The 25,095-nt window shown below is 47.1% G+C and overlaps 1 protein-coding gene across 18 annotated transcripts in view; it reads right to left on the reverse strand.

The window, feature by feature from the left end:
* Window positions 1-25,095, reverse strand: part of PPP1R12B (protein phosphatase 1 regulatory subunit 12B) — a 204,564-nt gene that overhangs the window by 73,183 nt on the left and 106,286 nt on the right. For all 18 annotated transcript variants that reach the window (XM_082679744.1, XM_082679742.1, XM_082679750.1 and 15 more), the window contains 5 exons: window positions 24,325-24,415; window positions 15,177-15,380; window positions 11,357-11,546; window positions 11,158-11,270; window positions 10,123-10,164 (listed from right to left, as the gene is read on the reverse strand). In XM_082679744.1, the coding sequence (XP_082535870.1) occupies window positions 10,123-10,164; window positions 11,158-11,270; window positions 11,357-11,546; window positions 15,177-15,380; window positions 24,325-24,415 (640 nt within the window). The remainder of the gene's footprint in view (window positions 1-10,122; window positions 10,165-11,157; window positions 11,271-11,356; window positions 11,547-15,176; window positions 15,381-24,324; window positions 24,416-25,095) is intronic.

A 25,095-nucleotide genomic window follows, 5' to 3' on the forward strand; every position in this document is an offset into this window, starting at 1 on the left:
TTACAGGGTTACGTTTGGATAGAATATTATGGTTTTTCATGAAAGAAATTCATGTCCCTAAATGCCTGCTCTCTGATTCTTGAGCTTGCCTGACCGAAGACGGAGCTGGAGAAAATGAAGACTGGTAAACTGTGACCATTCACCCCACCACCCTACCCCTCCGGTCCTCCCACAACAACACCGGGAAAGGCGACATCTATCAGTGCCTCAAGCTCAACATTCCTGCTGGGGCAGATCTATAAACACTTCGCTCACTGAGAAAGAGCTGCAAATCCCACACTAAGCTTTCCACCTCGATCATGGGGCTAGAACGCTGGCATTAGCTAAGCCTAAGCCATGGTTAAAGCTCTCCAGCCACACCATCAACAGGAGAAATGAAGACTCCTGTAACTAAGGTAACCCCCAGACTGCACTGAAAGGGGAGCAATTACCCCTGGAGGCTCTCCACGATCAAAGCCAGCACAGACTGACTGAGTGCTCTGAAGACAACCTCACAGGAAGCTGCCGCCACGGTAATGATGGGGTCCCAGGAGTGCTCAGGGCGGGAACGATCCTCTTCTGGTCTTGGGGAAAAAAACTCTTAGGAAACATACCGGCAGGAGATTCACCGTAACGTCAAACAATAATCTCTTTTGAGTGAATGACTTAGACAACTTTTTCTTATTCTTTATAGCGGTATGAATCTCCTTTTATAACAAATATCTTCTACCCACCCCCGCCCCGACTTTGACTATCCTGAAATGAAATTCTTAGATGTAAAACTCAGCTAAAATCACAAAAATCAATAATTAAACACGAAGAAGAAACAAACAGAAAATCATTTATAATGAAACACGTATTTCAATGTGTAAACCTGGGGGCCAGTAATACTGGGAGGTGCCATGGAGCAGCCGGAGGCGTGGACCCCCCCCCACAGGACTGTCACGAAGGGGTGTGCTGTGCGATGACGTCATCGTGCAGAAGGCACTGCTGCCAGGCGTGAGCAAAACCAAGGTGGATATTTAGAACCTCCCTCTGCCAAAAAATGTGAGTGCATACATAAAATCAACTTGGGTTTTGAACTCGGATAACAGAAAGGCTTTTATCTCTGACTGTCCAGGGAGACGGTGAGAAGCCCAGCTGCGGGACAACTGTCTGTTTTACGGGACACACAAGGGTGTCTGGCTTCCCTGGCCCCTGACCACGAAACGCATCCACAACGTCAGCCATCGCGGTGACCCCTAAAAGGACAGCCTCCTCTAGAAATACTCTCTACACTTTTCTGTACTTCGTATATTTTCTATAATGAAACGCATCGCCTTTGTAATCATAAAAGGCAAGTTCCAGCAGAGTTTCAAGCTCACTGGCGTCCCTCCAACAAAGAGACATAAGGTTACAGGTCACTAACAAAAACGGATACCTTAAAGGCAGTCGGAGAAGGAAGAGAATGGAATAAAAGGCAAGGTCAAGAGGTTAACTGTCCTACCCTCAGCAGTTGATAAAGTTCACATCTTTGTATAAGACATTGAGCAAAGCTCAAACAGATACCTTGAAGGTCAATTTATTCTATCTTAAAAACGATTTCTGACTGAAGCAGAATTCACTGATGACGTGGGACAGCGGGTCCAAAAATTACCGGGTCTGAAAGGAATACATGTGTATTTTGATTACTGAGATTTGCTTGGCAATGGCATGACCCAAAATTAATAGAGTCCTTAAAAGGAAGGAAGATGCCAAAAGAAACTTTGTTCTCAAGATGGTTTATACAGCTTGGCTACAGCAAGGCACAAGTATGACCCATATATAGCAAATCCCAGCAGCTGCAGTATTTTAAGAACGACGGTTGCAAAGCAAGAGCAAGTGTGCAGTGAAAGGAGAGGCCGTCCAGTGAGCGTGGAGTCACAGCTGGAGAAGCCCCCTCACGCAGCCTGGACAGAAGGCGCTTCCCAGTCTCTCCACCCGCACCCCCGGCCCCCCGTCGTCACTGCTGGGACCCCGACGGCCTGCGCAGAGAGTCTGCCGAGCCCTGGGGGCTGTTCATGACGGCCCTCTCATTAAATCTATTCCTATGAGCATTATCATCAAATTTCCCGGGCTTCTCCAGCCCGCTCATTCTAGGGACACGCTAACCACCCTTTCCTCCTCTTCTTATCTGGCTGAAGATAAAGAAGCTGAGGGAGGAAAATCTATACTTTACTGTCTTTTCACTCGATGAAAAGGAAGAGTGGCTTGCTTAAAAACAAAGATTACGGTGGCTTTACGGTACACTGTGAAAAATACTACTTTCCTACAGAAATAAGCAACTCCACCCGAGAGCCTACCTACCGCGTCTTTAAACTTAGACTGTTGGTTCTATCTCAACAGCACAGGCTTGTCTGGGACATACTTTACCATATTAGGCAATCAGGCCCCAGAGAGAAGGGAAAGCAAAACAGTCCTAGGCTTTTACCTAAAAGGAGAATGGCGAAGACACTGCCCAGCGGTGGAGAGCGGACAGAAAATCGCTGGACGCCCTCCAGCAGATAAAGGGGCTTCACAAGGTTAAGTAACAAGTTCAAAATCTTGCCTGACAGAGGGGTGAAGATCCAGCAAACAGCCAGACGCAAAACTGTGAAAACTCAGAGCAAGTGGGAAAAAGGGCCGTTATTTACTCGAAGAAAGAGAGTGGGGGGAGTGGTGAAGATCTGTGGGAACACATGCAGAAAAACAGAAACGGGAGGGTGTTTAGGCAGAAGGGTTAAAGCCTGCTTGAGGACACAGAGATGTGCAGGGACTTGTTCTCCTCAGGTCTTCAAAGGGCTCCAAGCAAACTAGGAAACACTGAGCTCTCGGTCCTTCCTTCTCTACTCATTTCTGTCCCTGCCTCAGCAACTGCTTTTAAGATTTATTTCTCAAAACTCATCAGGTTCATTTTCAGAGCACAAGCACACGCTGGAGCCTGAGCTACTTCTCTGACTCTTCAAAGAATCCATTCTTTATGGATAAATTAATAACTTAACTTCAAAATCACATGATTCTGAAGTCAGTGAGAGTATTCCAAAAGCCATTCTCTCATCCAGATTTAGGAACCTACAGATTTGGAAAATAATTTGAGTGGCTCTTACTCATCTCTAACTATTTAAATGCATTAACTCATTTTCATTTTACAACTCTAAGAGGTAGACACTATTATTATCCCCACTTTACAATGAGGAAACTGAAGCATCTCGTCCAAAGCAGTTCAGCGGTCAAGGTGGGGTTGCCCCGGGAGCCCAGCTCCTGGGTCTGCACTCCTAGCCTGTTGTGACAGTACATCACCCAACATGCACGACAGATACAGACTCAGGAGAATGCGGTGCAAAGCCCTAGACACAGCTGTGCTCCCTCTCTCTGGGCCTCCTCAGCTGTGATCTCTAAAATGAGAAGTTTAGGGAATTCCCTGGTGGTCCAGTGGTTAGGACTTGGCGCTCTCACTGCCGTGGCTTGGGTTCAATCCCTGGTCGGGGACCTGAGATCCTACAAGGTATGTGATGTGGGAGAGGGAGGGCAGGGGAGGGCAGGGGAGGAGAGGGCAGGGGAGGGCAGGGGAGGGCAGGGGAGGGCAGGGGAGGGGAGGGAGGGGAGGGGAGGGGAGGGGAGGGGAGGGAGGGGAGGGGAGGGGAGGGGAGGGGAGGGGAGGGGAGGGGAGGGGAGGGGAGGGGAGGGGAGGGGAGGGGAGGGGAGGGGAGGGCAGAAGTTTAGAGCTGCTTTCAGTTCTAAAACCCCAAGCCTACGACCGCCATTGTAGGCAGCACAGGGATAAACCAGAGTTTGGTACAGATGAGCAGCACCTAGAAATGAGGTTTTCAAGGAAAGCCTCTCCTTAAGTGAAATGGAGCGCTAGTTATTCAAAGATGCAATCAACTGAGGGAAGTCAGGTAAGGCAAAGGGAACCAAAAGCTGAGTCAGCTTAAAAGATCATTTGTAGATACGGTTAATTGGTAGAATTCCTCTCCTGTAACAAAAAGTCTTATGACATTCCTGGTCTTCAGAGACCTCCAGACAAGGTCTGCAGAGAGGCAGTAATTTCTGTTTCAGAAGCTGTCAGGGGAGCTCCAGGAACTGGCTCTCCTCCACGACTACACGGCTCTTTCACAAACAGGCCAGGCAGCTTTCACGGGGAACAGCCCTGCACCAGTTGAGAAAAGCAGGTGAAATAATACGCGAACTACCTACTGTTCTGTGTGAGCGTGCTTTGTTTGCCTGACTTTGTTCTGGAAAAGGGGGAAACTGCAGTCACATTCTCAGAGCCAAGTGCTCTGACTTGCCCGTTTCCTGGGCGTCTCTGTCTACACTTGCACTCTTGGTGAGCTGCTCCGATGTCATGGTTCCCGAGACAACCTGCATGTTTGCATCCAGTCTGTACCTCCAACTCCGCCCCTGACATTTCCCTGTGGATGGCGGTCAGACACATCAAATCCAGGGCTTCTAGAGCCAAACCCAAAGGCCTGCCCTTCCAGAGTCCTCTCCATCTCAGTTCATGAAAACTCCACCCTCTCAGGCACTTGAGCCAAAAGCTTTGGTGCCAACCTTGACCCCCCTCTGTTCTTCTCACCGTATACCCAATCCCGCAGAGGTCTTGCTGATTCTAACTCTGAAATACGCCGTGCATATGAAAACTTCTCAGCATCTTCACCACCTGCGATCACCTGGCCCAAACCCCTCGTTAGTCCTGGGTTAGGGTGACATAGAGGGTCTTCTCCAAACAGCAGGCGGAGTCCCCCCAGAATGTGACTCCTGCCCCTCTGCTGCGCAGAGCTCTACACGGGCTCGCACGCCCTGGCACCGACCGCCGGGCTCTGCCGTGGGCTCTCATGCCCACGCCGTCTCCTCACAGGTCCTGCCTGTCCTCCTGCCTCACGGCCCCGCGGGCTCTGTTCCCTCTGCCTGCGCACATCCACGGGGCTCCCCACTCACTCCCTTCACGCTGGGCTCCAGTGCTGCCTTCGTGGCAAGGCCGACACCGACCCCCCCTTAGATGCTCAGCGCCCCCCGCCCTGCACTCCCCACTCCTGAGTCCTGGAGCCACTCCACACGGCTTTTCATCTTCCACACACCGTTTGCTTGGCACGTTCATTTTACTCGCTGCCCGCCTGCTTCACCAGAATGCAGACTCTACAAGAACAGGGCTTTTTGTTCACTGCTGCACCCCTGCCCACAGGCACCTGGAAGTACTTGTTCAGTGAACACACGAGAAGCTTATAAAAGAGAAGGCAGGACAAAATGGGAAATGCATTTAGTGGCTTTTGGTATTAGAGATATTTCTGGGGCCAAATGGCTCCCAAAGCAAGTTTTATTTTCTGTTAAAGCTTAGTTTAAAACCAAGCTTTGCTGGCAAATTTCACTTTGAGCCTCTCTTTGATTTAGTTTGAAAGTCTTAACGTTTAATCGCTTATATCTTCTGCACACTTGACCAAGGTCTCTCCCGACTAGCTGCTACCGGTTATCTACGGCCGGTATCTGAACACCTACTGGTCAACGCTTCCTTAACAGTGTCTCCTATAACCAAGGCCTCTTACAGGAGGGTTAGCCACCAGACCACGGGCTCCACTCCGTACTGGACGCTACACTGCTGACTTTGAAGGTAAAGTGTCGTGATTCTGTTCAGACTGATGCCACCGGATTTGCCTAAAAGCAATAGGGATTCTAGAGGGGGAAGCATTTTCCTATTTGAAGGATGGACAGACATAAGTACCCACCTACTTATGTACCCTCCCTCCATAAGTACCCTCCCACCTGGCAGGAGAAGGCTGACCCTCTACCACTGAACCTGAAACTCTCAGGAGGCTTTCGAGGTGTCCTTCAAGAAGACCTTCCTTTACTCAAGGAGGCGAGATGCCACTAGCAACTCATTTCAAACATGTAACCTGCTCAGTAAAAAACAAATGTAAGAATGGGGGCAGGGGGGAGTAAGCGGTACAATCTACTGGGTAAAAAATAAGCGACAAGGACACATTGCATAACATGCGGAATATAGCCAATATTCTATAATAACTATAAATGGAGTATAACCGTTAAAAATTGTGAACCACTATATTGTACACCTGCAACTTACAGAATACTGTATGTTAACTATACTTTAAGAAAAAAAAAACTTGGAACTTTTAGACTCACCCTCCATCTTCTGGGGGGAAGGTAAAGGGAGTGGAGATTGAGTTAATAATGAATTATGCCCATGTTGAAGCCTCCATAAAAATCCCTAAACTATGAGGTCTGGAGAACTCCTGGGTTGGTGTAATATCCACATGCCGGGCGGGTGGTACAATCACCTCCATGGGGACAAAGCTTCTGACCTTGGGACACATCCACACCTCACCTGACGGACCTCTTCATCTGACTGCTCACCTGCATCCCTTAAAAAAAAGGATGGGGAATGGAGGGCGATGTGAGGTCGGCCCCACCACAGTCCCATAAAGGCTCCCTGACACGGGGCACAGGGCGCTCACCTAGAGCTTTCACGTCCCCAAGTACTTCCTAACCGCCCTGGGCCTGTTCTCTTAACTGTAAAACGAGGTTCCTAACCCAAGTTTCTTCTAAATTCCTTCCCAATTCTAAGATGCCCAAATTTGGGAGGCGGGTAACTTCACTGCATTAAACTGGGCTGGTCAACAATTCCTTTAAAACAAAAGCAATCCGTCTCCCGTTCAGCTTCCTTAGACACCATTCTGCTTGTTCACCATCTTTTCTTTTGACGACTTGCTCCCTCTAGTGATAAATTCAATCATATATCAGAACTGGCCTGGGCAACAGTCTGCTTCAGAGGACAAGAACACGTAGAGGAAACTCAGCGTTAAGCAGAATGAAGGCAGGCCAAAGACGCAAGTGAAGAGAGGACGAGAAGAGCCCAAGGGCCATCAGCACCTGCAGTGTGCCCGTGACTGCTCCAGCGCCTGTGCCTCACGAGCAGTGCAGGGGGCGGCACTTCTGACTGCGGTACCTCCTTCCTCACGTCAAATCCAGACTCAGTTTCTTTTTCACTTAGCAAGATACAGGCTATATTAGGACTTCTGGAGACGGTCACCCGTCTAACGCAGACAACCACGCACATCTGCTCTAAGCACATGGGCTAAGCGGCTGCTAAGACATGAAGCCCTGTGCTCATTGTCGGTTTTCCGGCGGGGATGGTTTTGATTAAAAGCACGCACCGTGCAGGGCCCCGACCAAGCCCCCAGCCTTCTCAGCGTCCCTTGTGTCACCAACAAAGAAATGCATGACTAGCCTCCTTCCTCCCTCCCAGACTGCATGACAAACATCAGGGCCGTTCCTGGCCATCAACCTTACCTGTGTACAAATGTTGGTTACATTTTTCTAGCTTAGGTCCACAAAAAGAAATAAATTTCCACGATGTCTACAGAGATTAAGGTTAAACAACAGAAAGGTTTTCTCAGCCATGCTCTTGTTACTGATGTATGGGTGAGGGGCTGAAGAATCTTCGAGAAGAGGAGAGCATCTGTGCACATCTGCAATCATTCTAGTTCCAACTCTGACTGGAGACAGAGTTTCCTTTCTACCCTTAAAGTAAAGTATTATCACCGACTGATGCCATGTACGCGAGGCTCAAGAACAGGCAACACTGCTCTACGGTGGCGGCAATCGGAAGAGCGGCTGCCTCTCAGGACGGGATGGGGGATGGGGGAACTTTTCAAGGTGACGGAAAAGCTCTGCATCTTGACTTGAGTGGTGGTTACACCACTGATTACAACTGTCAAAACTCATCCAACAGTACACTTTAGGTCTGTGCAGTTCACTGACTGTAAATCTATCCCAATTTAAAATAACAGATGTCAGAGTCTTGGGAAGAGTTAACTTAAAAAACAGTAGATTCCTGGAGTGGGAGAGCAGTTGTGACACAGTCCTGACCATCTTGAGGTTAGATTTCCACAATTTACAGGGACGGGCCTGTTGTTCTGTGGGCCCGTATGGATCCCGGCATCACGCCTGCCAGGACTGGACGAGCGCTCGGGAGAGAACCAGAGTTGCGCTAACACAGGCCGGGGTCAGGATGCTGCTGCCCCTGGGCACCGTGGTGGGCAGGAGACATGCCGGGCGTGCTGTGAGTGCTGGCGCACCTGCACACACTCAGTTACCATTAGAGAGAGGACTGGCCCTTCATTCCTCTCTGAAGACTCACGCTGGCGTCTGCTGGACATGCGGTGAACACTGGCAGATGCCTCGAGCAATAAGATGAGTGGACCATTTTTCAGTCTGACAAATGACTCTATGTCAAATCTCACCAATCAGAAAATCTTTTCTGTAATGGTCATTCAGTGAACTTCTCTGGGAAGCATGGCATCACAGGCACCTTCGTGGCCCTTGCCTGGTGCACCAGGCAAGGACTTTTCACACCAAGTAGCTTAGAAATGTGCAGGCAAAGATTTTCACTGACAGAGACAGTGGCCAACACCAAGCTCTCCTGTGTAACTCCCTCCGTGGAGCTCACCGGCCTCTATGACCCTCTATGGGTGACGGGCCACTTCAGTGCTCTGTAGTCAGCACCCGGGATCTCTCGTTAGGGGTTTTCTAATATAGTTCCCCACAGAGGCTCTCCTGTGTTCACTCTTCATCCCCTGAAGCCTCCCCAAGCCCCTGTGGAATGAAGTCACTGTCGTGTGCACACCCCCCCCCTGCCCCGGGGAGCCTCCACGCGGCATCTGCACCCAACGTCCACTCCTCCCCGTGAGGCAGCCCCGGCTGCTGCACGCAGGCAGCTCTCACCACGCCACCATAGGCACTGCTTTCTGGAGGCCCCTGCTGACTGTTTAGGATCTCGACCAAAATACAGGCGGGTCAATGACATAATATAGCATTTCTACTTCCTCTGCTAAAAACAAATTAGTTTTCATTTTCAGTATGAGTTATTAAACATATTCTGAGAACATACTGTCACATAACTGTAGGGTAGAAAAAAGGCCATCTTCTTACATAATTCCCAATAGAAATGTACATGGAGTCTCAATTCATTTAGTCAAAACCAAACCCCTTCCTTCTTGAAAAATGGTACTAGGGACTTCCCTGGTGGTCCAGTGGTTACAACTCGGCGCTTTCACTGCCGTGGCCCGGTTTGATCCCTGGTCAGGGAACTAAGATCCTGCAACCTGTGTAGTGAGGCCAAATAAACAAACAAAAATGAAACAAAACAAAAACCAAAGAAAAATGGTACTAATGGTACTAGAAAAGCATTAACTTTCTATCACATGTGAGTGGCTTACAGGAACCTGGAGCTTCAGGAAAGCTGGCCTGGGGTGCCCACAGCAGAGAAGAGCTGGGTGCCAGGCCTTAAGGGGTCTGGTTACACAAGAGCCAAGGAGCTAAACCTTATTTCAAAGTCAAATGTAAGCGATTTCTGGACTGTTTACACTATTCACTCTTGTGTTTCTCTCTGTTAGCGTGGAGAGGATGTAGATTCATAAGAAACAGTATCACTCTTCACTTTTCTTCCCAAGATTTCAAAGTACTTTATACCATCCAATAGCACAACAGAGAAAAAGAGTCCGAACTGTGTTAGAACCTGGCAGGAGGCACTGAAAAATGCAGGAAACTCGTTCAAGAACATGGGCATTGTTACACCATTTAAGAAAACGGGGGACTTCCCTGGTGGCGCAGTGGTTAAGAATCTGCCTGCCAACGCAGGGGACACGGGTTCCATCCCTGGTCCAGGAAGATCCACATGCCACGGGACAATTGAGCCCATGCACCACAGCTATTGAGCCTGCGCTCTAGAGCCCACGAGCCACAACTACTGAGCCCGCGTGCCACAACTACTGAAGCCCGTGCACCTAGAGCCTGTGCTCCACAACAAGAGAAGCCACCTCAATGAGAAGCTTGCACACTGCAACGAAGAGTAGCCCCCGCTCGCCGCAACTAGAGAAAGCCTGCGCACAGCAACGAAGACCCAACGCGGCCAAAAATAAAATAAATAAACAAATTTAAAGAAAAAGGAAAGAAAACAGTATACCAGGGAGCACCCGTCCCATCTTGCAGAGGAGCGTCCACCTCCAAACTCTCCCTGGACCCAAGTCTGCACAGAGCCTGCTCTTCCTTCTGTTAACTGTGTGCACGCGAGCAGGGATGAGCCCTACGGGGACGCTGAGCCCCACGGTGGCAGCCTCACTGCTGGTTGCTTACCCACGCTGCTTTCACCTCTTCCGAGACATCAGTTTCATCTTCCTGGAAAGGGAGAAAGAAAAAAGACAAGAGGATCACGGTCACAGGCATCCCTGGAGGCAACAAGGTCAGCCCCATCAATTATGCACCTGGGCAGTGAGGGCTGACGGCCAAGGGCACTGTCACTGATGCTTTTAGCAGCAGCTCAGGAGCACCACTTGCTGTCAAAGAGCCCAATGAACCTGGCAGGAAAAGGAGAATCTTTAAGACAGACGGACCTCACTTGGGCTTTGTCAGTAGCTGTCAGCCCATTTGGTCCTATAATAATCAAACACTTTCGCCTAGTAGTCTCTAACAGGCGACCATCATTGTCTCATTTCTTGTCTCACTGAATGGTCCATCTAATTCCAAATGAGTCACTAGTGACCAGGGACCTGACCTTGGCCACCTGACTGTTAAATGCCAGTGACAAGGCTGAGTGAGCAGGGTACAGACCAGAGGGGAAGGAAAGAACTGAGTGTGTGCTCGTCATCAGGAGGCACAGCAGCCCCGTCTTCATTTAAAAGCCAAAGTCAAGCTGTTTTATAGCACTTGTTCCTTTTTTTCTCCAAAAGAGTAAACCTGAGTCAGACGAAATTCTGAAATGCTCGAGATTCTGGCAGTGCCCCTGAAATACTTGGTTAGCACCTGCACACACACGACGCTGAGGTACTGCTGACTCACCACGGGACTCTCAGGGGCCGCTGGGGGCTGCTAAGTCTGAGCGGCTTACGCACTTGTTATATTTGTTTGCACGGCTGCTGTAAATTCACTGCTTATTTGCTGCCTGCCTCCGTGTGCTCGGCACTGTCCTAGGCCCTGGGCGTCCCAGCCAGAACATTCCTAATGAGTCCCACACTAGTGGAGTCTTTCTTCGGCTGCTCTTTCTCAGGGATGCCTCCTGACAATCTGCACGATTCAGGGCCCCGTGTGGAACTCTTCCTTTTGAGCCCGACACGCAGGACGGCGGGCAGCACAGCGTAACGCGAGATGTCCCAGCACAGACAGCCCACTTACATCCTTCGTCCAGAAGTTGATGCCTGTGCCTCTTCGTCGCTCCTTGGGCCGCCTCCTCTCACGAATGGACAGCCTGTTAGACGACTGATCACCCAAATCTGCTTCTTCGCCCTCTGGTCAGAGAGAAAACAAAGCATGGATCTTAAGAACCTGGGGCACGTGCACTGGAGGAGGGTGCGGTTTCTGAAGCTCGACCTACCGTTTTTGTCCATTTCCTTTGCCCCTGCAGGGCTGGCGGGGGGCTCTGAACTCTCTGAATCAGGGGCTGAAGACCTACCCGTCCGGAGCAGGTAGGAACTGGTGTAGAGGGAGGGTCTCGGGGCAGGAGGCGACACTGGTGTCATGGGTTTGTCTGGTTGAGCCGGAATCCTCAGGCGACGATACACAGGCTGGAACAATCCACATGATGAGATGTCAGAGGTCAAGTCTAACCAAAGGGTAAGGACAGCACGTTTATTAAAAATGGGCTTTTCTGTATCAAGAGGCCTATAAGTAATTAGCCAGATAGGGAAGAGTTCTAGACGCCTGCTCTGAAGATGCTACAGGCTGACAGCAGTCCAGGACAGCTCTTCCTAAACTGATCAAAGGGCACTAGGGGGCACCAACCTTGGTTATAAAAATTCCTTTGATTGTGCACCGCAAATAGGAAGGATGATGGCCTTTTTAAGATGGCGCACTGAAAGGTAAGGTTTGCGTAGGAAACGAAGAAGCTCAGGAATGTGAAGAAACGATGCAGGAGTTATCTGAAGACAGACCAAATCTGAGCGTTCTACCAACTTGCCATCACTAGGCTTACTGACACTTCTGAAAAATTCCCGCTTTCTGAGACTTCCCTGGCGGGCCAGCGGTTAAGACCACGTGCTTCTACTGCAGCGGGCACAGGTTTGACCCCTAGTTGGGGAACTAAGATCCCGTATGCCACACCCCCAAACCCCAAATAAATAAAAATTAAAAAAAATAATTCCCACTTTCCCTTTTGAACTTTTTTTTTCCTTGAGAGTTAGGACAGACACAGCTTGACAATAAACCTTAATGTGGCTTGTTGAACATGCAGAGATAAAGAAATTCTTACTACATGCAGAGATTGTATAAATTTGTTTATAAATTATAGAGACAGAAGCAATAAAATATAGTCAGCTTGGGAGTCTGAGAGAACGTGGCTCCAATTCCAGCTTGAAGGAGCTGTGTGACCTGAAGTACGTGACTTGAGTTTCGATCTCTGCTTCCTCATGTATAAAACAGGGATAATAATATCTTCCTCAGAGAGGGCTGTGAGGATTAAATGAGAATGTATGTTATGTGCTTACAACGGTCTCTAGTATGTAATAAGCACTCAAAAAATAGCCGATAAAACAAATGAAACGAACAACAGAACCTCAGTTAGTTTATGCAGCCTAGCCATTCAAAGTTAGAGCAAGAAGACTTTCTTCTCCTGTAATTATGTTGACCATAAAGTTTATCACCCCAGCTAGGACATTTCTGAGAGTGAAAAGGAACAGTACTGATAATTACCCAGAGATAAAAGCTGTCACTGGAACAATCTTAGGTAAACCAGGAGTTACGATCACCTTAAATATAACCCTATAACTCTGACTACCAACTGCAATTGAGAAATGGACCGTAAGTCAAAACGTCTACCCCAAAGTGACAGCTTGTGGCCGAGAATAAGGGTGCTCTGTGAGTGCTTGGGTCTGCAGAAGTTTGTAGAACAACGTACTAGTGGTGAGGAGGGCAAGCTGCGGAGCCAACGCCTTGCTCCACCTCTGCTTTCTTTTTCTAGTAAAATCTTTTATTTTATAATACTGTACCATCAAATTAAAAGTCAAAATAAGCGTTCACCCAACTGCCTAAATGGTTATTACATATACGTATATATTTGGTTGAAAAGGGAGAGAGAAAAGAGGAATTTGAAGGCTAAAATAAACAAATGGGACCTAATGAAACTTAAAAGCTTTTGCACAGCAAAGGAAACCATAAACAAGACCAAAAGACAACCCTCAGAATGGGGGAAAATATTTGCAAATGAAGCAACTGACAAAGGATTAATCTCCAAAATTTACAAGCAGCTCATGCAACTCAATAACAAAAAAAGCAAACAACCCAATCCAAAAATGGGCAGAAGACCTAAATAGACATTTCTCCAAAGAAGATATACAGACTGCCAACAAACACATGAAAGGATGCTCAACATCACTTATCATCAGAGAAATGCAAATCAAAACTACAATGAGATATCATCTCACACCAGTCAGAATGGCCATCACCAAAAAATCTACAAACACTAAATGCTGGAGAGGGTGTGGAGAAAAGGGAACCCTCTTGCACTGTTGGTGGGAATGTAAATTGGTACAGCCACTATAGAGAACAGTATGGAGGTTCCTTAAAAAACTACAAATAGAACGACCATATGACCCAGCAATCCCACTACTGGGCATATACCCTGAGAAAACCATAATTCAAAAAGAGTCATGTACCACAATGTTCATTGCAGCTCTATTTACAATAGCCAGGACATGGAAGCAACCTAAGTGTCCATCAACAGATGAATGGATAAAGAAGATGTGGCACATATATACAATGGAATATTACTCAGCCATAAAAGGAAACGAAATTGAGTTATTTGTAGTGAGGTGGATGGACCGAGAGTCTGTCATACAGAGTGAAGTAAGTCAGAAAGAGAAAGACAAATACCGTATGCTAACACATATATATGGAATCTAAAAAAAAAATGTCATGAAGAACCTAGGGGTAAGACAGGAATAAAGACACAGACCTACTAGATAATGGACTTGAGGATATGGGGAGGGGGAAGGGTAAGCTGTGACAAAGCGAGAGAGTGGCATGGACATATACACACTACCAAACGTAAAATAGATAGCTAGTGGGAAGCAGCCGCATAGCACAGGGAGATCAGCTCAGTGCTTTGTGACCACCTAGAGGGGTGGGATAGGGAGGGTGGGAAGGAGGGAGATGCAAGAGGGAAGAGATATGGGAACATATGTATATGTATAACTGATTCACTTTGTTATAAAGCAGAAACTAACACACCATTGTAAAGCAATTCTCCAATAAAGATGCAAAAAAAAAAAAAGAATGAAAAAAAAAGTACATCATCATCATCGTAGTAGTAAAGATTTGCTGAACACTTAATGTGTCAAGCACTATACACGTATTACCTCACAAGGAGTACCCTCTATCATAAGCTCTGTTTTTACAAATTAGGAAACTATGTAAAACAAGGTTAAATAAATTACCCAAAGCCATACAGCTAGTTAGTAAGCATACTGCGGTTTGAACCCAAATAGTCTAACACCAGAACATACACAGATAGGCAGACACACACACAAATCAATATTATTATTATTTTCGTCGCGTGGCTTGTGGGATCTTAGTTCCCCGACGAGGTATCGAACCTGGGTGGCCAGCAGTGAAGGCGCCAATTCCTAACCACTGGACCGCCAGGGAAGTCCTTGACCTCTTCCTAGCCGTGCAAAATGCTGGGCAGGTTACTTAACCTGTCACTCCACTGACTCATATTTTAAGAAGGAATAATAATACTTACCTCAGAGGGTTGTTGTGAGGATTAAACAATTTAATACACATATTGAAATTGTTAAAATTGTGCCTGGCATAAACTAAATAATAAATGCTTATACTTCTATTTGCATTTTTTTTATACCAAGATCTCTCTTTTCAGAATAGAAAGACACATTTAGTTAACCAAAAGTATGGTGGTAATCATTTCACAACGTGTACACACATCAAATCATGTTGTAACATTACATGTCCATTACATCTCAATAAAACTGGAAAAAAGCGCATTAGTTAACTCCCAGAGGAAAAAATTGATCACTTAAGGACTAACATCTCTGAATTCTTTCAGTTACACAGGTCTGCCAACTAAAGATGGACGTAAATAGCGTGTTCTATGAGGCGTCCCCTGCAGAGTAGGACAGTTCTGGAATTATCAGTGGGGAAGAGACTCCCCCAGCCACCTGCTTTCAGCACAGAGAGCTCACCTGATCCTCCAGACCCCGGTCCCAGGGCTGGCGGCTCTCCCCAGCTTCCTCTGCAGGGGCTGCCAGGGGCTCATGCTTCTGGGTGCTGCCGTCGAGCCCTCTGGGGCCCACGGGCTTCGGGCTGGGCTGTTCCTGAGCCTGACGCTCTGCCCTCGACCGGCTGAACGTCCTTTCTGCTTCCTGGAGATCCGTCAGGGTTACACCCTGGGAAAATACCGCAAGGTCAGAGAGGTTTCACCCTAACCATGGAATAACGCCCTGTGAATGAGCAGGGAAACTCCGTAAAGATCTAATGGTACCGAATTCCAAATGAAGCTCCCGAAATGTGTGAGGCCGCTTCAAGCAATATACGCTGAAAACAAACACCTCAGTACGCAGAGGCCCCAGGCCTGAGCCTAGATACACTTCAAACACAATACTTGAGCGTTTCCTGCTTGAGTTCCAGAAACAGGGCAGCACTGATGCCCGCCCGCTGCTTCCACACCCATGGTTCTCACATCTCCACCTGGACGCTCCCGACCCCCCAAGAGCACGCAGCCACCAACAGAGACTGTCCAGCAGATACAAGGAAAACTTAAGTTTACGCACAGAAAGAAGAACCAGGCTCAAAATGGTGACCATTCAGAGCCAGGCTAGAACCACCACCAAAACCAAAAACCAAACCCACACAAACAAACACAAAACCGACCCTGAGGGAGCCGCCAAGATGCCAGAGCAGGAAGACCCTGAGCTCGCCTCTTCCCAGGGCACCAGGATAACTATGCACAGAACAACTGCTGCCCAGGCCCGACCCGAAGAGATCGTCTACAGCTACAGACGTACCGAAAGAACCACCACAAGACGGGTAAGAGGGGCGACCCGCAAACGCTGTGGAGGTTCTCCCCCAGGAGCGAGCGGGCTGCTCTGAGCCCCAGCCTGGGGGAGACAAGCCCCCAGAACATCTGGGTTTGAAGGCCAGCAGGGCTTCCTTTCAGGAGTCCCAGAGGGCTGTGTGGGGATAGAGACCCCACTCTTACAGGGCACACACAAAATCTCACGTGCTCCACAACCCAGGGCAGAAGCAGTAATTTCAAAGGAGCCTGGGTCAGACCCACCTGCTGATCTTGGAGAGTCTCCCGGAGAGGCAGGCCTGTGATGTTGGGGACACAGACGCTGTCAGCAGCCACTCTGGGGAGCTGGTTCAACCGCAAGGACACTGGTGCAGGCAGGCACCATCGTGGAGTCCTCCCTCTAGCTTATTACCCTCAGGACCCAGCCCCGCTCATAGCCAGCAGAACACAGGCACCAGGAATGGGACGGCCTCAGGCCAAGCAACTAACTAGGCAGGGACACAGGCCCACCCACCAGCAGACAGGCTGCCTTATGACCCCCTGGACACAGCCCTGCCCACCAGAGGGCCCAGGACCCAGCCCCACACACCAGTGCACAGGCACTAGACCCGGGACCACCAGAGACCTATAGCCAGAGACCCTGGGACCCAGCTCCACCGACCAGTGGGCAGACACCAGCCCCAGAAACCCCTGGGCCCTGGCCCTGCCCACCAGTAAGCCTCCTCTAGCCTTCAGACCAGCCTCACACGCCAATGGGTGGACACCACACCAATGGGTGGACACCAGCCCCAGGACAATCACAGCCCACAGCCTGCCGTGGGAGGACCCAGTCCATCCACCAGCAGGTCAGCACCAGCCCTGGGGCCAGCTGGGCCCCAGCCCTGCCCACCAGCAGGCCAACACAAGCTTCAGAACACACTGGACCCCACAGCTAGCTGTATCACGAGCCAGCCCCAACGATCAGCAGTCTGACACCAGCTCTGGACCCTGGGGCCCTGCAGCCAGACCCACAGGACCCGGCTCTGCCCACCAGCAGGCCAGCGCTAGCCCCAGGGCGTAGCTTCACTCACCAGTGAAGAGGGCGGGCCACAGCCCCACTGACTCTACTCCCAGCGAGCCAGCACTAGCCCTGGGGCCCCCCTGGGCTCCACAGTCGGCCACCTCATGACCTGGTCACGGCAACCAGCAGCCTCCACACAAGGCAGGGCCTGGCAACCAACCAGCCCACCCACACAGTCAGCCCACCACAACAGAATGACCCACGCAGCCCACAGAGGGGGCACCCCTAGAGCACACAGCTCTGCTGACCAGAGAGGAGTGCACTGCTGGGACGTATAGGACGCCTCCTACAGAAGGCCACTTCCCCAAGGTCAAGAAATGTAACCAACCTACCAGATACGTGGAAACACAATGTTATAAACAGCCAGTTAGGCAAAATGAGGCGACAGAAGAACACGTTCCAAATGAAAGAACAAGATAAAACCGCAAAGAACAACGAAGTGAAGTGGAGACGGGCAATCTACCTGAGAAAGAGTTCAAGGTTATGATCGTAAAGATGATCAAAGAACTTAGGAAAGAATGAACAGAGTGAGAAGTTGCAAGTTTTTAACCAAGAGTTGGACAATACAAAGAACAACCAAACAGAGACGAAGAATACAATAACCAAATGAAAAGTGCACTAGAAGGAGTCAAGAGTACACTAAATGATACAGAGGGACAGACCAGTGAGCTGCAAGACAGAACAGCGGAGATCACTGGCACCGAACAGAAAAAATATATACATATAAATAAACGAGGACGCTTTAAGAGACCTCTACGGTGACATCAAATGCACTAACAGGCACATCACAGAGGTCCCAAAAGGAGAAGAGAGAGAGAGAAAGGGTCACAGAACATATCTGAAGACATAACAGTTGAAAATTTCCCTAACCTGGGAAGGGAAACAGACATCCAGGTCCAGGAAGCACAGAGTCCCAAACAGGATCAACCCAAAGAGGACCACACCAAGACATATTGGAATTAAAATGGCAAAAGTTAAAGACAGACTATTAAAAGCAGCAAGGGAAAAGCAGCATGTTATATACAAGGGAGCTCCCATAAAGCTATCAGCTGACTTTTCAGCAGAAACTCTGCAGGCCAGAAGGGAGTGGCACAATATAATTAGACTGATGAAAAGGAAAAGCCTACAACCAAGAATGCTCTACCCAGCAAGGCTCTCATTCAGAGTTGATGGAGAAAGCAAAAGCTTTACACACAAGCAAAAGCTAAAAGAGTTCAGCACCAACACACCAGCTTTATAAGAAATGTTAAAGGTATTTCTCTAAGCAAAAGAAAGGAAAAAAAAAAGAAAACAAAATAAGATCACAACTAGAAACATGAAAATTATGAAAGGAAAAATCTCATCGGTAAAGGCAAATATACAGTAAAGGCAGTAAATCAACCAAGTACAAACCTCCTAGAAAGGTTAAAAGACAAAGTAGTAAAATCAACTATATCCACAATAAGAAGTTAAGGGATACACAAAATCAAAGGATATAAAATATGATGTCAAAAACAGTAATCATGGGGGGAGAGAAGGAAAAATGCAGGGTTATTAAAATGTTATTTGAAATTAAAGAGATCAGCGACTTGTGTGTGTGTGTGTGTGTGTGTGTGTGTGTGTGTGTACACACACACATATACTGCTATACGCAAACTTCATGGTAATTACAAACCAAAAAATCTATAATAGATACATACACATAAAAGGGAAGGAAATCCAAACATAACACTAAAGAGTGTCATCAAATCACAAGGGAAGAGAACAAAAGAGGAAAGGAACAAAAAAGGACTAAAAAAACAATCCCGAAACAGTAACAAAATGGCAATAAGTACATACATATCAATAACTACTTTATATGAAATGGATTAAATGCTGCAATCAAAAGATGGAGTGGCTGAAAGGATACAAAAACAAGACCCATATATTGGGGCTGGCCAAAAAGTTCATTCGGTTTTTCTGTAAGATGTTATGGAAAAACCCGAACGAACTTTTTGGCCCACCCAATATATGCTGCCTACAAGAGACACACTTCAGATCTAAAGGCACACACAGACTGAAAGTGAGGGAATGGAAAAAGGTATTCCATACAAATGGAAATGAAAAGAAAGCTGGGTAGCAATACTTATAACAGAAAAATAGACTTTAAAATAGAAACTGTTGGGACTTCCCTGGTGGCACAGTGGTTTAGAATCCACCTGCCAGTGTGGGAGACGTGGGTTCGATCCCTGATCTGGGAAGATCCCACATGCCGTGGAGCAACTAATCCCATGTGCCACAACTACCGAGCCTGCGCTCTAGAGCCCGCGTGCTGCAACTACTGAGCCCACGTGTTGCACCTACTGAAGCCCATGCGCCTAGAGCCCGAGCTCCACAATAAGAGAAGCCACCGCAATGAGAAGCCCACACACTGCAACGAAGAGTAGCCCCCGCTCGCCGCAAATAGAGGAAGCCTGTGCACAGCAACGAAGACCCAATGCGGCCATAAATAAATAAATAAATAGACAAACAAACAAATAAATAATAAAAATAAAATAAAATAAAGACTGTTACAAGAGAAAAAGAAGGACAGTACATAATAATCAAGGGATGAATCCAAGAAGATATAACAATTGAAAATATATTTGCACCCAACATAGGAGCACCTAAATGAATAAAGCAAATATTAATAGACATAAAGGGAGAAATCAACAGTAACACAAAAATAGTAGGGGACTTTAACACCCCACTTACATCAATGGGCAGATCATCCACACAGAAGATCAGTAAGGAAACTCTGGCCTTAAATGGCACATCAGACCAGATGGACTTAATACAGAGAGAGAATATTCCATCCAAAAGCAGCAGAATACACATTCTTTTCAAAGGCATATTCTCCAGGATACATCTGTGCTATATCATGGAACAAGTCACAGTGCATTTGAGAAGGCTGCAATCATATCAAGCATCTTTTCCAACCACAAGGCTATGAGACTAGAGATCAACTACAAGAGTAAAAACCACAGAGAACACAAACACGTGTGGCCCAAACAAAATGCTACTAAACAACCAATGGATCACTGAAAAAATCAAAGAAGAATTCAAAATATACCTGGAGACAAATGAAATGAAAACAGTGTTCCAAGATCTTCGGGATGCTGCAAAGCAATTCTAAGAGGGACGTTTATAGCAATACAGCCCTCTCAGGAAACAAGAAAAATCTCAAATAAACAACCTAACCTTAACCTAAAGGAATCAGAAAAAGAAGAATAAACGACACCCAAAGTTAGTAGAATTTCTCCTAGGAGAACACATCGGCAGAACACTCTTTGACATAAATCACAGCAATATTTTTTTGGATCTGCCTCCTACGGCAAGGAAACAAAAACAAAAATAAGCAAATGGGACCTAATGAAACTTAAAAGTTTTTGCACAGTAAAGGAAACCATCAACAAAACGAAAAGACAAATGGGAAAGACTGAATGGGAGAAAATATTTGCAAATGATATGACTAATAAGGGGTTAATCTCCAAAATATATAAACAGCTCATACAACTCAATATCAAAAAAACAAACAGGCCAATTTAAAAATGGGCTGAAGACCTGAATAGACATTTTTCCAAAGAAGACATACAGATGGCCAACAGGTACATGAAAAGATGCTCAACATCACTCATCATCAGGGAAATGCAAATCAAAACCACAGTGAGATGTCACCTCACACCTGTCAGAATGGCTGTCATCAGAAAGACCATAAATGACACATGTTGGTGAGAATGCAGAGAAAAGGGAACCCTAGTACACTGCTGATGGGAGTGTACACTGGTGCAGCCACTGTGGAAAACAGTATAGAGGACCCTCAGTAAACTAGAAATAGAACTAAAATAAACTAAAAATAGAACTAAAAATAGTATGATCCAGCAATTCCACTCCTGGGCATATATCTGAAAAAACCAAAAACACTAATTCGAAAAGACACATGCACCCCAATATTCACGGCAGCATGATTTACAACTGCCAAGATATGGAAGCCATCTAGCTGTCTATCAACAGATGCATGGATACAGAAGACGTGAGACACACACACACACACACATATATACACATACTCCACATATGCATACATACGTATATGGAGTATTAGCCACTGGCATGAAATTTTGCCATTTGCAACAACATGGATGGACCTGGAGTGTATCATGCTGAGTGAAAAAAGTCAGAGGACAAATACTGTAAGACATCACTTCTATGTGGAATCTAAAAAATAAAATCAACTAGTGAATATAACAAAAAAGACACAGACTCACAGATATAGAGAAAAAACCAGTGGTTGCCAGAGGGAGAGGGAAGGGGGAGGGAAATACTGGGGCAGGGGATTAAGAGGTATAACTTATTATGCATAAAATAAGCTACAAGGATATATTTACAACACAGGGAGTACAGCCAATATTTTATAACTATAAATGGCATATAATCTTTTTTTTTTTTTTTTTTTTTTTTGCGGTACGCGGGCCTCTCACTGCTGTGGCCTCTCCCATTGCGGAGCACAGGCTCCAGACGCGCAGGCTCAGCGGCCATGGCTCACGGGCCCAGCCACTCCGCGGCATGTGGGATCTTCCCGGACCGAGGCACGAACCTGTGTCCCCTGCATCGGCAGGCGGACTCTCAACCACTGTGCCACCAGGGAAGCCCTAGCATATAATCTTAAAAAATTTTATTCAGTATGATGTACACGTGAAGCTAACAATATTGTAAACCAATTATACCTCCATTTTAAAAATTTTTAAAAAAACCCCACAAGCCCTGAACTAGCTTTTCTCTAACATAATTTTGTAACTGTAGGAATCACACAGAGACATTCCACCAATTAAAATTTTCCCCAGGCTCATAGGAGCAGTAGTACAGAAAAAAAGGAAAGAATGAGGAGACATCTGCAGGACAAGGGGGAAAAGGGTTAGGAAGACAGTGAGTTGATTCTTAACTCAAGTAGTCATATGCTCATGTCCTCAGAAGAGGGAAGTTCCAAAGCCGGAAGGCAACTATTAGCTATTTTGTTCACTCATTCTCTTAATAAAAAGTTACTGCGTTCTTAAGTACTGGAACTACAAAGACAAATCAAATGATTCCTGTACTCAAGAACCATAATCTAATGGAAAAGACATAAGAAAACAGATGAGTGTAATGGAAAGTAAGTATTAAGACAGAAACACATGATCCAGCCTATTCTATTTCTGGGTCTATACCCAAAAGAACTAAAAGCAGGATCTGATGAGATGTTTGCACACTGATGTTCACAGCAGCCAAAAGGTGGAAGCAACCTAAGTGTCCATCAGTGGATGATGGATGAACCAAATGGGGTCTAAACATACAACAAAGTATTATTCAGCCTTACAAAGGAAGGCAGTTCTGACATGTGCTACCACATGGATGAACCTTGAACACATTACACTGAGTGAAACGAGCCAGTCACAAAAAAGACAAAAACTGTGTGATTCCACTCGCATGAGCTACCTAGAGTCAAGGTCATAGAGATAAAAAGTAGAGCGGTGTTGCCAGAAGCTGTGGGGAGAGAGGGAGCTGTTTAATGGGTAGAGAGGTTCCGTTTGGGGAGACGAAAGCTGTTCTGGAGATGGTGGTGCCGATGACTGCACAGTGACATGAATGCATTTAATGCCGATGAATCGTATGCTTAAAAGTGGCTAGAGTATTAAGTTGTATGTTACGTATCGCCTGCCACAGTAAACCAAACCAAAACAAACGCTTGTCTGGCCCTCGTGGGGGTTACATCCTCTGGGGAAACAAACCACCATGAAGCACAAGCAGTAACAGCTGTGGCAATGACTACCCAGGACGGCACCTGCCCGACCCTGGAGGGTCAGGAACGACACAAGGGCACTCGGGGGCTACGCATAGGTCCCTCTCTCAGTCCTCAGCTCTCCTGCTTGGCGTCTGTAGCATCTGAAGCTGCGGAGCTTCCCCTCTTCACTGGAGACTGCCGTTCACTCCCTCGGGTACCATCTCCTGGGTGACCCCTCAGCCCTCTGCTCCTCGGTTCTGCTGCCTGGCTCATCCTCCTCTGCCTCCTTGACGCCCAATCACAGCCTCCCTCAACTGTTGCTGCCACATGCGTGTCATCTCCAGCTCAGCTAAGGAACAGCTTCCCACGGGCCTCCAGGCTTCACAGACCACTCCCAGCAGTTCTCTGCACAGCGACTTTTGCAAGATACAACGTAGATCATATCTTCCTTACTTCAAAGCTTCCCCGAGGGACTCCTCTTTTTTCTAACATCATTATTGAAACACAATCCACATAAGATCCGCCCTTTTAAAGAGTACAACTGGCTGTTTTCTAGTATATTCACAGAGCTGTGCAAAATCCCCATCTAATTTCAGGACATTTCATCACCCCAGAAGGAAAGTAACCCCACACCCTTAGTGGTCACTTCCCATTCCTCCCTCTCTGCAGCCCCCAGCAAATACTAATCCACTTTCTATTTCTCTGGATTTGCCTATTCTGGACATGTGCATACAAATGGAATCATGCCAGGTTTCTTTGACGCAGCATAACTTTTTCTTAAGGTTCGTCCACACTGCAGCATTGGCACGCGTCAGGACTTCATTTCTTTTTATTCCCAAATCAATGGAAATTTGTGAGGGTTTTTTCCAGTTTTGTTAGCTGCTTCATTTATTTGGTCTGTGCAATGACCCCGCTTGGGCCCACTGCCCCACACTCGCTGGGGCACCACCAGCCACAGAACTCTGACCTTGACGCTGCAGGGAGCCCAGGGCTCAGCCCTCCAGCGAACCTGCAAACTCCACACGTAATCTTGGTCTATACAGCAAGTTAACTCTGGCCAGAGATGACACTGAATTTGGGTCTCTCCTGTGAATACTGCTGTTATAAATATCTGTGCAGGGCTTTTCTGTAGAAGCCTGCTTTATTTCTCTTGAGTACACACCCAGGAGCAACATGGCTGGGTCCCGTGGTAACTCTATGGTTAACACTCTGAGATTGTGCCAGACTGTTCTCCTGCAGGAATTAAGGTGTGGGCCTTAAGCACACGTGGAATGATTAGTCTTAGGGAGGGAAGGAGAGAAACCTGCTCTGCGCCTGAAGAACAGAAGCGAGAGCGGGTGTATGGAGCTATGAATTCATTTGATTCTATATAGTGTAAGATTTAACAGGAAAGCTTTCACTACAATGGCTGGAATAAGGAACACATTTTATCACGGTTTAATTGTACTTCCAGTGGAAAGGCACACAGACAAAAAAGGACTTAAACACGGAGGTCACACTCACTTGGGTAGACCTGCGAGTCTGCCGAGCTTGTCTGGAGCGCGCTTTCCGTAACGACTCTGCTTCCTCGTCCCGTACAGGAGTCAGATACGACCTGCGGGGAAGAAGGGTCACAGCAGAGGTAAGGCCCTGGGGGCAGCAGGTGCGTCTGCACACCGAGGGGGTCTCTGTGAGCCAAGGTGAAGTGAGGCCGACTCAACCCGACAGCCTATCGGTGAACATTACATAAGCCAAGACATCATCTGTAAACATATCAGTGTTCGTGCAGAATCACACCACCTGTAACTGTAAGATGAGAACTTTCTTTCCTCTTTCCCATCCTTAGACTTTTTATTTCGTTTCCTGCCTTCGTGCTCTGGCTAGCACTGATGACAGTCGTTTCCCTGCTTCGCTCCTGCCTTCAGAGAGACAGCTTCTGGCCAAGACCCTGCAGACTCTGCTCCTCAGGTGAAGGTAACTCCTTCCCCGCCCACGGGAGTGCACTAGGAGGGGCTTGTTGTTATTAGTTTCTTCGTTTACTCATTCGTGTGTGAACTTTATCATAGGCTTTTCTTCCCTGTATACTGAGATTATCATTTCCTTCTTTCTTCTGTTAATATGCAGAATTACACTGAACAAGTTTTGAATGATAAAACCACCCTAAATGCTTGGGATAAGCTCAACTTAATCATGATGTATCACCATTTATAGAGACTTACTTTCTATATAGATTCAGTATTATTTACTTTAGGATTCCTCCATCCGTGTTCATGCAAGAAACTGGCCTGTAATTTT

The sequence above is a fragment of the Grampus griseus genome, assembly GCF_964374135.1.
Source record: "Grampus griseus genome assembly, chromosome: 1".
NCBI lineage: Eukaryota > Metazoa > Chordata > Mammalia > Artiodactyla > Delphinidae > Grampus > Grampus griseus.